The sequence below is a fragment of the Scardinius erythrophthalmus genome (assembly GCF_964197995.2).
Source record: "Scardinius erythrophthalmus genome assembly, chromosome: 19".
NCBI classification, from domain to species: domain Eukaryota; kingdom Metazoa; phylum Chordata; class Actinopteri; order Cypriniformes; family Leuciscidae; genus Scardinius; species Scardinius erythrophthalmus.
This window is the reverse complement of record NC_138239.1, coordinates 8,692,507-8,708,145: the sequence shown is the minus strand read 5'-3', so window position 1 is coordinate 8,708,145 and position 15,639 is coordinate 8,692,507. Positions and strand designations below refer to the sequence as shown.

General features: G+C 38.0%; 1 protein-coding gene across 1 annotated transcript in view; it reads left to right on the top strand.

Moving 5' to 3' along the window:
• Positions 1-13,880, top strand: part of stard9 (StAR-related lipid transfer (START) domain containing 9) — a 50,016-nt gene extending 36,136 nt beyond the window's left edge. Inside the window, exons 22-32 of the mRNA XM_081348007.1 lie at positions 45-7,151; positions 8,398-8,598; positions 8,672-8,855; positions 8,962-9,102; positions 9,186-9,279; positions 9,364-9,530; positions 9,650-9,714; positions 9,789-9,991; positions 11,812-11,891; positions 12,004-12,162; positions 12,584-13,880. Coding sequence (XP_081204133.1) covers positions 45-7,151; positions 8,398-8,598; positions 8,672-8,855; positions 8,962-9,102; positions 9,186-9,279; positions 9,364-9,530; positions 9,650-9,714; positions 9,789-9,991; positions 11,812-11,891; positions 12,004-12,162; positions 12,584-12,685 — 8,503 coding nt within the window. The 3' untranslated portion in view covers positions 12,686-13,880. The remainder of the gene's footprint in view (positions 1-44; positions 7,152-8,397; positions 8,599-8,671; positions 8,856-8,961; positions 9,103-9,185; positions 9,280-9,363; positions 9,531-9,649; positions 9,715-9,788; positions 9,992-11,811; positions 11,892-12,003; positions 12,163-12,583) is intronic.
• The last annotated feature ends 1,759 nt before the right edge of the window (positions 13,881-15,639 follow it).

The following is a 15,639-nucleotide window of genomic DNA, read 5'->3' as shown; positions in this document are numbered from 1 at the left end:
TTTGTTTTTACTTAAAAAATCTATTTTCCTTTTTCTCCAAACAGCCAATTCCTTAAAAGGAATAGATCTTCTGAGTGTACAGCATCTCAAGCTGGCTTAGCTTGTCCCACTAAATGGGAATCTGATGAATGTCTCCAAGATCAAAAGATCAGAAGGCGTTCAAACACAATGCCCTCAAGATATGACCAAGTATCCTCAAGTTGGGCCAGTTTCTCAGACAGCTTCAAAAGCCCTTTAAAAGATGCAAATTCACCTGAAGCGAAAAAGGCAAAAACTGCTTCCTCAAGGTTGTTAGTCAAGAAAAGCACAAGTGACCAAGACAAGCACTGTCTGGATTCAAACACCAAAGGCACTAGAAAAGTATTACCTATAATAAAACAGAAAACTACTGTTAAGGGAACAAAGAGTCTATCTCAAGGTGGAAATAAAAGTTTAGAGACCATCCGCAAGGTTTTTTCACACTCTGTTGGTTCTGGGTTCAGGACTGCCTTGGCAAAAGTTTTCCGCAAGCCACCATCAGGCTCGAGGGGACATAGAAGTGTGAAATCTGTTAACCAAGTGATATGTCAATTTAATGAGAAGTCAAACAAAAATAAGTCTGTGAAAGACCTAGAGAAAAAACAGGAACAGTGCCCTATCAAATCAACAATGTCTTATGAAAGTTTGGAGCAGCTTAGCTCACTAAAAAATAAGCAACCAAGGCACTGGCATAGTGCAGAAGCTCTGACGAGTACCAAGCAATGTGTTGCAGTGCAGAAAGAAGCAGCTGGGTGGATGAAACAAGGTGGTGGAGAGGATCCCAATGGTTCTTCAGATTGTGATAGTATTTTCTCATTGGATTCGCTGTCGTCAGCTTATGCTACAGCTCTGTCTGAGCAGCTTCAGCAAGAGGAATATGATTCCAGTGAAGCTGAGAGTGAAGACAGTCGGATGTCTCAAGATTCTCTTGTTATGGAGAGAAGTGGAAAGCATGTAACTGTCAGACCAGTGCTCAGGTTTAAAAAAGTTCCAAGCCACTTAACCTCCCATACATTATCGGCGTCATTCAGCTCTCAGTCAATCGGCAATAAAGAGGAGATGAAAATATCCAAAGATGTTCCTGCAGAGGTTTTCTGGAGCCTAAATGGCAGTCAAAAGTTGAAACTGACGAACAGCCAAGGTTCTTGTCAAGCATCTGAATCTAGACCCTGTAGTGGTGCCAGTCTCAGAGAAACAGAGAATCCACTTTCTCTTACTGATGCTTGGTCATCCACTGACGCAGCAGACAGTCCCAGAACCATCAGGGCTTCAGGACACTTGATCAAACAGGGTCCACACACACAGAGCAGTAAATGCCAAGGCTCTACTAGTCTGGATCTGTCAGACAACATGAATATCTCAGAAAGCCAGAGCTCATCTCGCTCTGACTCCACTCAGGATGAAAATGCAACACTTGAAGAACAAAATGACACATCCTTTGAGAATACCTTGTTGTTTGATAGCAATGAGAGTTATTCTAGTTTTATAGTTTTAGGGCAGGAGATGGATTTTAAGGAGCTGATTACCAATGCAGAACCATGTATAACTCACACAGTGTGTGATTCTACAGATATCAATCCAGATGGGGTAGCATACACAAATAAACTAACCACTGAATATGAACCACTGAATCCCTTTGCGACTGAAGCATTGGTGACTAACTCTTGTTCCAAAGATGGTGACATCTCAACAGATACTAGAATTTTAAAGTGCTTCCCAGTTAACTTGAGTAGGAAAGATTCACATATTAGTGAGGAGAACCCATCATCGTATCCAATGTACCCTGAGGATTCTTCTCTGAAGTCAAACTTAAACCTAACAATTGGTTATCAGGTTTCAACATACAACAATGCAGGAGATCCAGAAGTAAAGAACTCAAAAGCAGCACCGATTCTAAACGAACCACTCATCAATGCAAGCAATGACCATGGCAAAACCACTGATGATGAAGAAAATAATTGTTTCTACACAAAACAGTGCACTGAAATTGCTTGTATAAAAGATACCAACAATTATGCCTTGACAATCGAACAATCAGAAAAGCATGATGAAGAAGTTAATAGTTTTGGTAGAGATGGTAAACGCTTTTGTGTCCAGTTGGGGAATGAGTCAGTCACTGGAACATGTAAAATGAAAGACTTTGTGGGAAATATGAAGCTATCAAAGAAAAATTATGATGTTTCAGACACTGAGACAACACTCTTAAATATGGATCAGGAACAGTCTATTTGTTCAACTATCAACAGAGAATCAGTAAAAAATGTATCTGTTTTGGAAAATTTGCTCGTTAAAATGGAAAACTCTGATCAAGAGCTTAAAGAGAAGGAAATGGAAAGTGCATCACCAACCAGTGATGCTCACAAGGATTTAATCAGCAAAGATCACATCAATATTTTTAGAAATGACAGCAGTACATTCGATTGTGGATTGACACCAACAAATTGTGATAGACTGAAATCCTCTAGGAGTCCTGAGATTAAAAACATGAATGACAACTGTAAAGAGGATACAAGAGATGCAATTCAGATTTTGGAGAGAAAGACATACAATAACAGATATTTTCAAATGAGCAACTCTGCAATTAATGATAAAATATCAGAGGTGGTGAAAGAACACTTTAATTTGTCTCTGAGAGAAGGCTGTGGTGAAGATCACGAGTTGGACACAAAGAAAGAAAACACTTCTTTTGTTAAACTGGATGATTTCAAGTCCAAGACAAACAACTATGAATTTGATTACAAAAGTACTCAGGATGGACATGGTGAAAATAGTAATTCCCAGCATTTCTCACATATGGCAAAATCAGAGAATTATACGGACAACACTACTGTGCACTTGGAGAATGGAACAGAATCAAGACATTCTTTGACTATGAGTAGGAACTCTAATGGCACAGAAGAGTTTATTGTGAGGAAGACAGAGAGAAAAGTAGAACAAGAAAGTCCAAAATGTGGATATATTAACGAAAACGTGGAGTCAGTACCATATTGTGCTATAGAGGCACAGAGCACAGATAGAGTAAATTCAAGTGAATCAGTGTTGTCTTGTGTTAAGGAAACTATTATTGGGTTGAATACATCAAGAGAGAATATTACTGTATGCACCCAACTAAGAAAGTACATTGATGCTTCAACCCCTGTTCAAAAGCCACCCTGCATGTATGCACAAGCTACACCATCTCTTAAGCTGACAAATGGGTTAGATAAAGTCCAGAAAGATCATCAGTCCACATACCTGAATGCACAGATTGTCAATGAAACAAAACAAAATGAAAGTGTGCCGACCTCAATGGAAATGCACAAATTTGATAATAAACCACTAACCCATGGACATTCAAGACTTTTGAATGAAACCAAATGTTCACTGAGTGAAAATTGTTTTGTGAAGATCTCAACTCCTGTAATGTCCAGTCAATGCCACATTCCTCCGGTGTCATTACCTACCGAAGCAACAGTAAAACATACAGTCTCAGCTTTACTCTCTGAAGAGACAGATATGGCTAACACATGTCAGCAAACCATGGAAGACAGTGCTATAACGTTACCTAATTCAAATAAAAAAACACATTCATATAATTGTACAACATCAAGTATGGAACATTACCATTCAGCAGTGGACGAGAATTACCCTGCTCCTGAAGCACGGCCTTTAAGCAAGCTAACGTTTTATGAATTTGGTCCAGGAAACCTTGGAAAATATACCGGTTTTGTAAGCCAAGATAAAAATTGTTCTAAACATTCCTTGGAAATCATTACCACTACTATCAGTAGTAGTAGTGATAAAGACAGAGTAAGATCCGTGGAGCACATACCTAACAGTTACTCTGAAGATTTCATAAAAGATGCTACAATTTCAGATGTACACCATCAGGCATCACAAAGACCACAAATGCACAATGTGCTTAAAACCGGTGATATTGAAAAAGTTGACAAGGATCTACAATCAGAGAATCAGTCCATCTGCAAAAGTAATGATGTGAATTTTGTGATTAAATCTCAGTATAACAATAGTTACATCAAAGGGATTCAAAGTTTTGGTAACCAACCAATGGAAAAACAAGATCCATATATGCCTAAAAATCACCAGTCAAGTCAACAGTCAACTTGTAAACCTGATAAATCTGTGGCCAACCCCTCATCAACTGTTGAGGTATGTCACAGCACAAAACCAACTCCTTGCAGTCAAAATACAAAGGAATGTTATAACAGATGTAAATCTACAGACAGAGGTAGAGGAGAAAATTGCACAACAGCAGATGCTACAAAACATTTTGTTGGCAATGGCAATGATGATAGACGGAAAGGAAAACAAAAGCGATGCAGAAGGGCCCACTTTATGGCACCTCCAAGTTCATCCACTGATTCTGCACCTGATTTATCCTCAGATGAGAGTACCACATCTAAAAGTCATGTTTCTCATGCCAAACCTTCTTCACGGGCAAACCTGCTTGCTAGCAGACAAAATGTCCTTGGCAAACACGAAAAGCCTCCACATAACGAAAGCATTCCTTTACCTTCAAGAATTAGTCCAAGATCAGAAGAAGCACAACCAAAAGAGAGATATACCCAGCAGTCTAACACAGGAATTACACCCTCTGTGTTTGGAGTTTCCTTACGTGGGGAAGCAGAGATTGAGACAATTGCATATCAACAAGAGCTTGGTTTCACTGAAGAAATGCAAAAGACAGAGATGATTAATTCAAAGGGCGATAAAGACATTACTTTCAGGATGAATGCTTCTTCAGAAGATATTTTAGATGTTTGTGTGAAAGACCACGCACATCCATTTGAGAAGACACAGACAAGGGATTCTGCAATGCATTTTGCTTCAAGTGATATTAACCCATTTATTCATACAAGAACTACTATAGGGGTGAAAACAGCAGTCCCCAAAAAGCAGGTCTTTGGAAGTGCTGCTAGTATATCCTGCCAACACTCTCCACTTAATAGTTCCAACAAGAATATGACCAGGTGCTGTAGTGTAGACAATGGCCTAAATATTCAGGACCCACCTTTCAGTTCCCATTTGAGCACTTATGTAAATCATAAAGGGCTCTCTAGCACAATGAGTGGGAATGGATATTCTAGAGATCAAATTACTTCTGAGCCTCTGCTGAAAGATGATGCTTATTCCTCTAATTGTTCAAATAAGCAGACCCTAACTGCTTTGAAATGCGACTCTTACAGTGGTGCCTCAGAGGAGTTACGCCACAGTTCAGGTCAAGTTGACGAAATAGTCCTGGTCTACTCCTCTGAGTATGAATCTCAGGAACATCCGAGTCCAAGCAGGTGTGATCATGGCACACAGACCATTGAGGTTAATAAGGATCTTAAAAGAAAGAGTCGTCACAGAAGAAGCAGCACCCAGACACCAGTGTCCAAACCGGGGAATAGTGCCCCAACCACATGGGCAAGTCTACAGAACATGTCTGAACATCTCTCTGACCTGATACACAACACCTCTGATCTTCTGGGGAACATACAGTGTATGCGAACAGGGGAAAGGCCACCAAAATATGACTCTCCTAAACACTGTTTCCAGGTTTCTACTGTGCATTCTGGCAGTAACCACAAGATGGACAGTTGTACACAAACTTCATTGGATATTGGCGTCCAGACAGAGAATGCTCTAGTGTCAAAGAATGCTACGTCCCATGAAGTCAATGTTATTGTCAAAGTGATTGGCACAGATATTTGCAATGTGTCCCAGCTAGATGGTGATGCAGAAAGTGAACAAGCCTTTGAAAGGATTAAAAGCCTGCCCGATTTACGTCCCAAAGGCTCAAAGGGAACTGACAGACAAAATTTTCAGATTCCTCCCCAAAAGGTTCTTTCATTAGAGACTATTGTGCCGAATCTGGATTCCTCCACTTTGGAAGCTTTTGAAGGTAACACTGTAGATCATTCTTATAAGAAACACTCACATATAAAGCAAAAGGATAATCAGACTTACCACAGAAATGTAGACCAGAGGACATGCTTTAATAAACACATTATGCTCATGGATCGTGCATGCTCCCCTATCCTTACAGTGAAGGCTGCAAGATACACCCAGCAAAGACAAATAAAAACAACCCATGGTTTAATAAACTATAAGACAACTGAGGGACAACATATCGCAGAGAAACAATGTTCAAAAGTATACAACATGCAATTTAAAGGTCATAAAATGTCTAAACATGAGAATATTGTACTAGCCCAGGAGAACCTTCACAGTAAAAATGCAAAAACAATATCTACATCAGTATCATCTGTGACCTTTGAAAACCAGAGTGACCTTAGTTGTCCAAATCTGAATGGATCTGACTACTCAAATAGCGTCTTTCCACGAAGCAAATGTATGCAAAATGAGAGAAATGAATACTCTCGTGAAGTTGAGGACAGGGTAAGACGTCAACCCACTATTAACTGTTCTCCATCTCACCTACAAAGAATCTCCCTCTCTCCTTCAAGCAGTACCATTGGAGTCCAACTTGCATCATCCTCAGTTCAAGTTAGATCATCTAAATTGGAAACTTCAGAAAGGCCTCATTTGTCACCTGTGAAAAGCCAGTTGAGTCACAGATCATCTGAGTATATAATAAAGTGTTGGGATCATTCGAATCAAAGTACAATGCAACAGCAGGAAGATGATGTGATGTCTCTGGTGCCAAGCGATTGCAACACAGATGTTCTGGTCAGCATCAATCCTCTGGCAGAGACCACCATGCTCAGAGAATATCAGTGGATCCCTGATGATCTGCCCATGCACAACAAATTTACTAACTGGTCTGGCATCAGTCAGCAAGCACCATCAACGCTTAGTAAAATAAACAGACCAACTGGACATCACTTCACAAGGCTCAGTCCCAGTTACCGGCAGCCAATGGAGTCACAAAGCCCTAGTTCTGTCTATAGACCAGAGTCATCCGAGAAAGTGGATAGGAGAACACAAGAAATTGAGAAGCTGAAGAAAGAACGTGAACAGGTTTTAGCATCTGTACATCTGGATCTGAGCCCTCATCCATTGACTGTTGAACTCACAGAGGCCAGGCTGCACTATGGCCAAGGGGAAACAGACACTCTGCTTAAAATGCTCAAGTCTGGTTCTAAAGAAGTATCTTCAGCCTGTAACAAACAGGAGCTCCTTAACAGGTCTGTCTAATCTGTGATTTACGTATTTTAAGTATTTTTAAAGTTTTGCTTTTAGTTTTATTATAATATTTGACAGTTGACATTTAGGGTGCTTTCACACTAGCACTTTTGGCATGTACCCAGGTTTGTTTGATGTCAGAATTTGGTTTGTTTGGATGATGTGAATGACTCCAGCGGAATGTGAATTTTTTACAACTTGTGCAATACATTTGCAGCAGATAGATGTAAGTACCTCTCTGTGATGATGCTTTGAAAAACAAAATCAAAGGTTCAAAAGGCAAGGCAAGACAAGTTTATTTATATAGCACATTTAATGCACTATGGTAATTCAAAGTGCTTTACACAGTAAGTAATTAAAATAATCACAAAATAAAAGCAAGGAAAATTAAAACAATTGTAAAAGGAATTAAGAGTAAAAATATGATACATAGATAAACTTCTCATCTGGCAAAACACCGGTGCATCATATTTTTCACAACTCCCAGTTTTACTCTGAGATTTTCCCATGGTGATTAAACTGTGACTGTGGTGTTCTTTCGGCGCCTAATAAATCTATTGGACGTCTCTAATAGACCCAGATTTTTCCCTCTATGAATGGAATCGATCCAGTCCACACCCCACAGAACCTCGAGTTTAATTACACGTCAAACTCACTACTCCACCACAGACCAGGGTCATCAGCATGGTTTCATCTCTCAGTTTCCCCAATTAAGTCATTTATGTTTGTCTCTTACCCAATTCTCAGAGCCACTTGAGTTCAGTTTACAATCAAAAGGAGGAATACAGTGCAATCAGTCGGACACACAGTGGATACAGTCATACAAATAATTAAAAGAGTAAAAAGATGATACATAGTTAAACTTCTCATCTGGCAAATCACCGGTGTATCATATTTTGCACAGCTACTTGTTTTACTGTGAGATATTCCCATGTTGACTGTACTGTGTCTGTGGTGTTTTTTGGCGCGCCTAAGAAATCTATTTGACGTCTCCAATAAGACCCTATTTTTCCCTAAAATCAAAGTACAAAACTGAGATCAGCAAACGCTATGCATTTTGCCGTCTCCTCCTGTGTAGTCATTAATTAGCAACAAAACAAAACAAAAATACAGTGTGAACACAATCCAGTGGGTCAGGGGGAGAGTGGAACAAAACTCTGGTTTGGACCAACTAAGCAACTGAACCTAGTGTGAAAGCACCCTTAGTTTACAGAGCTTGTTATGATTGGAATTCTATTCTGTCATAAGGCATAGGAAGAGCATTGAAAGTTTGAGAAAAGAGAGAGAAGCCCGGCTCCAGATGTGTCGTCGTGCTCGGAGTCTCAGTCCCAGTAAGCATCGGATCCCTATAAATTCTGAGAAGGAGCAATCTCAAAGAATTTCAGACCTGCCTAGCAGACGTCAGGAATATCTGCAGCAGCTCAGACAAGAGATTGTCGAAACCAGCAGGTGATTTGGAAATGCATTAAACAAAAGATAATATTCTACAATTCTATATACTAAACCAGATGTTCTTCCCCAGAGTTCCTGATCCACCAAGGCGGGAGGGTCAGTGTCCTTCTGATATTGAGCTTCTATTGCGTGACTACAGCCGAGCCCGCGAGGAGGCAAGAGTAGAGATTGCCCGTGCACGAGATCGACTCCGTGAGAGGGCCGAACAGGAGAAGAGACGAATACAGCAGCAAGCTGTCTCGCTGGCAGTCAAGGTCAGTGACACTTGATCATTCTTAATTCTTATAAAGTATTGCTGCCCTTTTCTTATTTAGAAATCGTTTCATATTTTCTTTCCTTCTCTCCCTGTGTCTAACGTAGGATGACCTGCTGTTTCGCACACGCATTAGTAACAGTACTTTATGTAGTGGTTCAAACCTGAGTCTTTCCTCAGGGCCCACTTCAGGGTATAACAGCAGCAATGCTGCCATTCTGAAAGACATTACCTCACCATTAATACAGGTAAGGCACCACACTAAAAAGTGTGTTTAAGTGTTATTTTAATTTAGAAAGCTATTTTTCAAGGTCTTCACCTCATTCCTCAGGTAAATGGAGCCTCAGAATTCAAAGCAAGGACTCGACCTCCTATGATCCCATTGCAGACTTCAAAAGCTCAGCGTAGATGGCTGTCAGTCCAGGGTGAGCAATAACCCATTAACAATTGGAAACCCAAGGGCTATGCTTCGAATTCACTTAATTAATCAGATCCACTATTATCTCTAGATGTCAGCCTGGAGACATCGGTCACTGTATATGAGCCCGAGTCCACCTCCACTCCATCATCTCCTCCCTGTGCTCGACAACGCACTCTCTCCTTTGGCTCTCCCTCGTCTATTTCAACTTCATATCAGGATATCGCAGACTGCACTCTTGCCAGTGCTATCTCCGAAGTATGCTACTCCAACTTACTTAAGTATCAAAATATGCTAAATTTGCAACAACATAAGTTTCAAAATATGCAAGAGCATGTCAATGTGAAATACTTCATGGACTTACTTGTCTTTTTTAGGTATATTTGGCCTCTGGAGGTAATGCAAGGAATTTGCTGGCTGGGAAAGCAGCTTCTGGCTGGAGGTACACTAATATGCATATTGTGTATGTGTAAATCTTTTACATGGATTCCGTCCTCAAGTTCCATTTCTCACCAGGCATCAAGGCGTGGAGAGAGGTGTTCAAGTCTTTCACAAGGCTACTTCCAGACCCTCAGCTCATGGGTTTCTTGGAGCAGTAGAGCTGGAGAGACCTTTGGCCAGTCTGTGGTGTATAATTCGAGATCATTCAAAGACTCACCTCTACCACGAGTCTATTAAATCTGCCTGGACACGACCACTGGACGAATGCACACAACTAGGTAAATCCCAGTGTACACTGTACGATTTTGCCATCTGAGACAAATTTCTGGGATCGTAAAGGATTTCTGTTGTCCTAGGGTAAACTCGTGAGTCTTTGATCACCTAGTGCAGTGGTATTCAAATAGCGAACCGGTTCCGGACTCCGGCTTGGAGTGTCCATTCAGACCACGGGACATAACTGTTGCTTTTTACAAGTTCTACAGTTTAAAGTGAACAGTGTGTCATAACATTGGAGCGGTACACATCACAAGTGCTCAAGGTCGTTTAATGTGATGACCTTTCGGTGCTACATCCTCTAATATTTTTATCTAGAGCCATACGCGCTTCATTCAAGCCCTTTCTGCTTCGTGCGTGTTGCTCTATAGACATAAAGCGCCACATTAAGAGCTGCAGATGACACATATTTTAACAGTAGCAGAGACATGGTGCATAGCAAAATAGATACTTTTGCTAAAATGCTGCAGAAAATGAATTATAAATTATTTTTATCTGTCATACAGATGACACCGACCATTTAACTTAACCAGGTTTGGGACAAGTTAACTTAGATGTTTTCCCCCCATACATTTAGCAGTATTCATTTGCATATTAAGAGCATTTCATAATAAATAGTGTTATAATTTGGAAAATTATTTAGAGATGGCAAGGGAAGACAAAAAACTATGAAATTACTAGTTAACTTTGTTTTGTGCTCATGATGAGAGGTTTGATTATTGGATTATGTATTTTTTATTTATTTTTTTAGTAGTTAATTACTTTAGGATAAATATAAAAATGGTCCATACTTTTCTTAAGAGGTAAACCCCAGTGTTTTCTCACATCTCGAGGCCTTCTATGTGCCATACACGTAAGTGTCTAAATGTAAAAAATAAATAAATATAAAATAATAATAATAGCCTGATAAAACATCTGATCTCACCTTTTTATATTCATGTCCAGTTGGGAGAAATATTTACTTCTTTTGGTAATATTGGTAAAAATCTTAAAAATCATCACTGCTTTGGCTCAGGGCCCAAGATTCTCATCTTTAATGACTATTTTAAGTGTTTAGGATTTTGTCTTTTACAAAGTACAATGGCTGCCCTGATGGAAATGTGTAACTTTTCCAAAAAAGTTTTGGACCTCCGCTGGCAAGGAAATGTATAGACTGGACCTCTTGGAACTTGAACTGAATACCACTGACCTAGTATGACATGGCGTTGATGAATCTAGATGCTGACGAAGTTCTGGCAGAATCAGAAAATTTTAATCACACCTACATTGTTACAGCTCGTGTGCACTGAAGAACCAATAGGACTGATGAATTTCGAACATATTGTTTTCTATGGATTGCAGTGTTTTCTGTTGTGCTGACACCGAACTTCAAACCAATGCCACTTTGTTCATTCTTAAAGTGAAATTTTGTCTGTATGGTGATTAGATTCAACTGTCGCCTTTAACTTGAGAACACAAGTACAGAATGGTTTGTCCTGTGTGCGATACGATACCCGTGAGTTGTGTCTGTGTCGCAGTGCTGTTTGTGTGACAGGTTCGTCAATGCTGGCTAGTCTAATGCTGGCTAATCATGGCTAGATGCCTTGGCTACAATTCATTATACAGTCTGACATGAAACACTGGACACATTGCACAATCTGTCTTGTCTATGTCTTTGAGATCACATTGTACACAATCTGTCATTACATTATCTCATTGAAAAATACAGTGAATGGCTTAATAGGTAAGAGAGGTAACGATTATAACTTGCCTTCAAATGCAGACAAAAGCAAAAATGTACTCTTACTGATTGTATTGCTTTGTCTCTGTCTTTCTCTCCAATCAGTCTATTTGTTGATGGACATATCCAACTGCCAGCTTAAACAGCCGCGGGACTTCTGCTGCCTCAGTACAGAATCTAAACAGGTGTTCTGTACACTCTTTTCTGTGAATGGCTTTATCCAAAAGTATATCCTTAATCCTTAAAGTATCCTTACCTTAACCACACATTCATTTTGATACTTCTTCTTTTCTTTAGGATGATATGTGGGTCCTGGCCATGCAGTCTGTATTTGAGGAGACACTGCCACGTCCCAGCGTGGATACTATCCGTGGTGAGATGCTACCCAGCGCGTGGATCCTTCAACCCAGCCAGCGCAATGGTCGAGAGGTTGTCACGGTCATCTACTTGTTACAAGTAAGCTTGTTTACCTTTGTAAGCATTTACATTAGCATTATGCTTGCTTAAAGGAATAGTTCACCCAAAAATGAAAATTCTGTCATCATTCATTCACCCTCAAGTTGTTCCAACCCTGTATGAGTTTGTTTCTTCTGCTGAACACAAAATAAGATATTTTGAAGAATGTCAGTAACCAAGCAGTTGATGGACCCCACTGACTTCCATGGTATTTTTTTCCCATACAATGGAAGTCAGTGGGAACTGTTTGATTACCGACATTCTTCAAAATATCTTCTTTTGTATTCAGCAGAAGAAAGAAACTCATCAGGTATGGAACAACTTAAAGAGTGAGTAATTATGACATTTTTGGGTGAACTATCCCTTTAACTATGACGTTACCTGAGATGGTAAATAATCAATTGTCAATCGTTCCCTATAGGTAGATTTGGGAAGCCCGTCCTTGGCTGCTAGACTGCTGAATGCAGTATCTAGGAAGCAAGCAGCTGTCATAGCAGACCTTGATTCTTTCTTTTCTTTGTGACAAATCAGGTTACACATGTAGCAACAAGCACTTACGTTACACTAAAAGCCTGAAGGTTTTTGCTAAGATTTGCACCTCGTGTTCTTGCTCTTTACTTGATTCTTTTTCACATAGCACTGATGGTATGAATATTTTGTGTAACAAATTTATCTTGCCACTTAAAATATTTTCTTTATTTTTTTGTTATTATGAATATGTTTGTGGTGCCCCTATGTGCCAAAGTATTGTTTATTCAAAAAAAAAAATTGTAATGGTTGTAATACTTTGATCAATGTAAAGACCCAAAGCTATTTTTGTTTTCATTTATGTACATATTTATCACTTTATCACGATTATCACTATATATTGATTACACTAAACATAGCTTGGCTTATTGAATGGATATTCATATCTAAACAATCCACTGTATTACAGTATTCCTTTAATGCATTGCATTGTCTTAAGCTACTTAAGCTACAGTGCCTTCCATACACGTCATTTTTGTGGAGTATTTGTTGGGTGTAGCATAATTTTGTTTTTCTGTTTGTGCAAAATTTCTGTGTAATTGTTAACACAGAATTTATGACAAGTTCTATATCAGCTGAGATAGAATAGATTTACTGTCATAAAGCTTATTGACTGCAAAGCAATTGTTGATATTGATACTTTCAGTATTGTCATTTTATTTTATTTTTTTAGAAATGTGTATGCAAAATGTTCTTTTAAGTTTCTTGTTTAATGCAATGCAATCAAATGTTAATAATTATGCTCTACAGTGGCTTCAGCTATATAAATTATACACACATCTGGATTTGCAAGCCATTACAATTTGACATGGTAATCAAGAGAGCCTTTGCTCAAGCACTGTAGAATGTTACAAGACCAGTGGTTTTATTTGTAACATAGACATCTGATCTGAAGAATTATGTTGCCACTGAAACATTCAAAAAGTATACCCTATAAATGAAGGATATTTTTTATTATAATCACATTGTTTTAATATACTGTAAAGGCCTTCTATAATATGTAATCTACTATATCTAAATGTAAAATAATTTATCATTTGATATGTTATATGTTATTATTATATGTTTTTATGTTTTAAAATGGTCTCTTCTTTATGACTTTTTTCTTTGCAAGAGCTTCCAAAATCTTAATGTCTTAATTTATGAACCAGAACATATTTTTTATTAAATACATTTGGCATTTTTTATACAAGTTTCTTGTTTTCTGTCTTTATTTTAGTATTTAAAAGGATCTCACTTGCATAATAAGAGATAAGTCAGTGAACAAGTACTTGAATGCAAGGTTAAAACCACATTAGAGAACAAAAAAAAATATATTTTTTGTTTAAATTACTTTATGTAGTTAATATATGAACTATAAAATGGGTTGTTTATATGTATGTATGTATGTGTGTGTGTGTGTGTGTGTATATATATATATATATATATATATATATATATATATATATATATATATATATATATATATATATATATATACACACATATATACATATATATAATATATAATGTGTGTGTGTGTGTGTGTGTGTGTGTGTGTGTGTGTGTGTGTGTGTGTGTGTGTGTGTGTAAAATATTAATAAAGCTTTAATGGTTTTGGAAATCAGAAGTTATTACAAAGCTTCATAATGCATTCAAAATCAGATTTTTTACACTCTGGTCTATTGGAACCTGGTGGAACATAATCTTATAAAACACTTTTTAACTAAAACGATATTGTATCTAATCAATAAATTATCATTAATGAGTGAATGTGGAAACATGTTAACGTTTTGAATGTTACTGTGTTACTACCATGTTATTACTACATTTATTAGAACATGTAATCTGAGGATTACCAGCATTAAATTACTTTGATTTTATTTGATTTTAACTCATGACTGCTCAAAAACAATCCAAATGTAAGAAACCCACATATTATTTCCTAACAAAACATCAATATTTTTTAAATGTTTTCAAACGAAATATATTTTAAAAAAAGCTGAATAAATGTTCACTTTCAGTTGAAAGTTTTTTTTTTCTTCTGCAGTACACAGATAGTTATTTATAGTTTAAATGTTTATTAGTTTATAGTGCATTTATCAGTAATTATATATATTCCATATTTTTAATGTATGATCCCGAGTTAAGAAGCTGACCTCAGGATATTTGCTGGTACGAAATCACGACACTACATTTATAACTGTAAATTAAGTTGCTCAGATCTTTCTGGATTTTTAGTGACTACTGGAATTACTGTGCTCGCTTCTTGTTACTTGAATGAAGCAGTAAACGCAGAAGATGATTTCTTAGGCCATTAGTGGGGTGAAGATGACCTCTGGTGGTGATCTGTCAACATCCTAACCAAAAAACATATTTAAAAAGATAATGAGGTGATGAGGTAAGTATAATTTAATCTTTTTCAATAAAATGTCTGCTAGTTATTTAGTGCTGATTTATTAAGGGCTGATTGCCTAATCATATCAGTAGTGCCGAATTATGTGTCCCTAGTAGGTGCTGTAGTAATGGTTGGGATAGGATTGGGATTAGGAGTAGGTCGGATGAGCTCCATAGCCTACAGCGCAGGCCTACTAGGGTGAGATAATTTGGTGGGTCACATAATTCAGCACAACATGGGAACTGTGGTTCGGATCTAGCCTAGGTCATTCACCAATCCCATTCCGCTTTCTGCTGTCCTTTCCCAAAAATAAGGCCAAAAATGTGCTCTTAACTACTCTGCCATTAAACATTATAGATACAGCTAGTAGGCTAAGTGAACTGTATAGTAGCCTAGCAAATATTTTATTCTTCAAGTGTAGTTTTGTTTTTTAATAGAACATTTAAGGAGGACTAGAAAAGCACAAACGAGCAACAAGTGTTCACCATGTAAAATAATCCTTAAAGAAAGTGTATCTAAGTAGCATGTCCTTATCGGCACTAGTCGCTATTGATTCGTCGTAGAAGGCTACA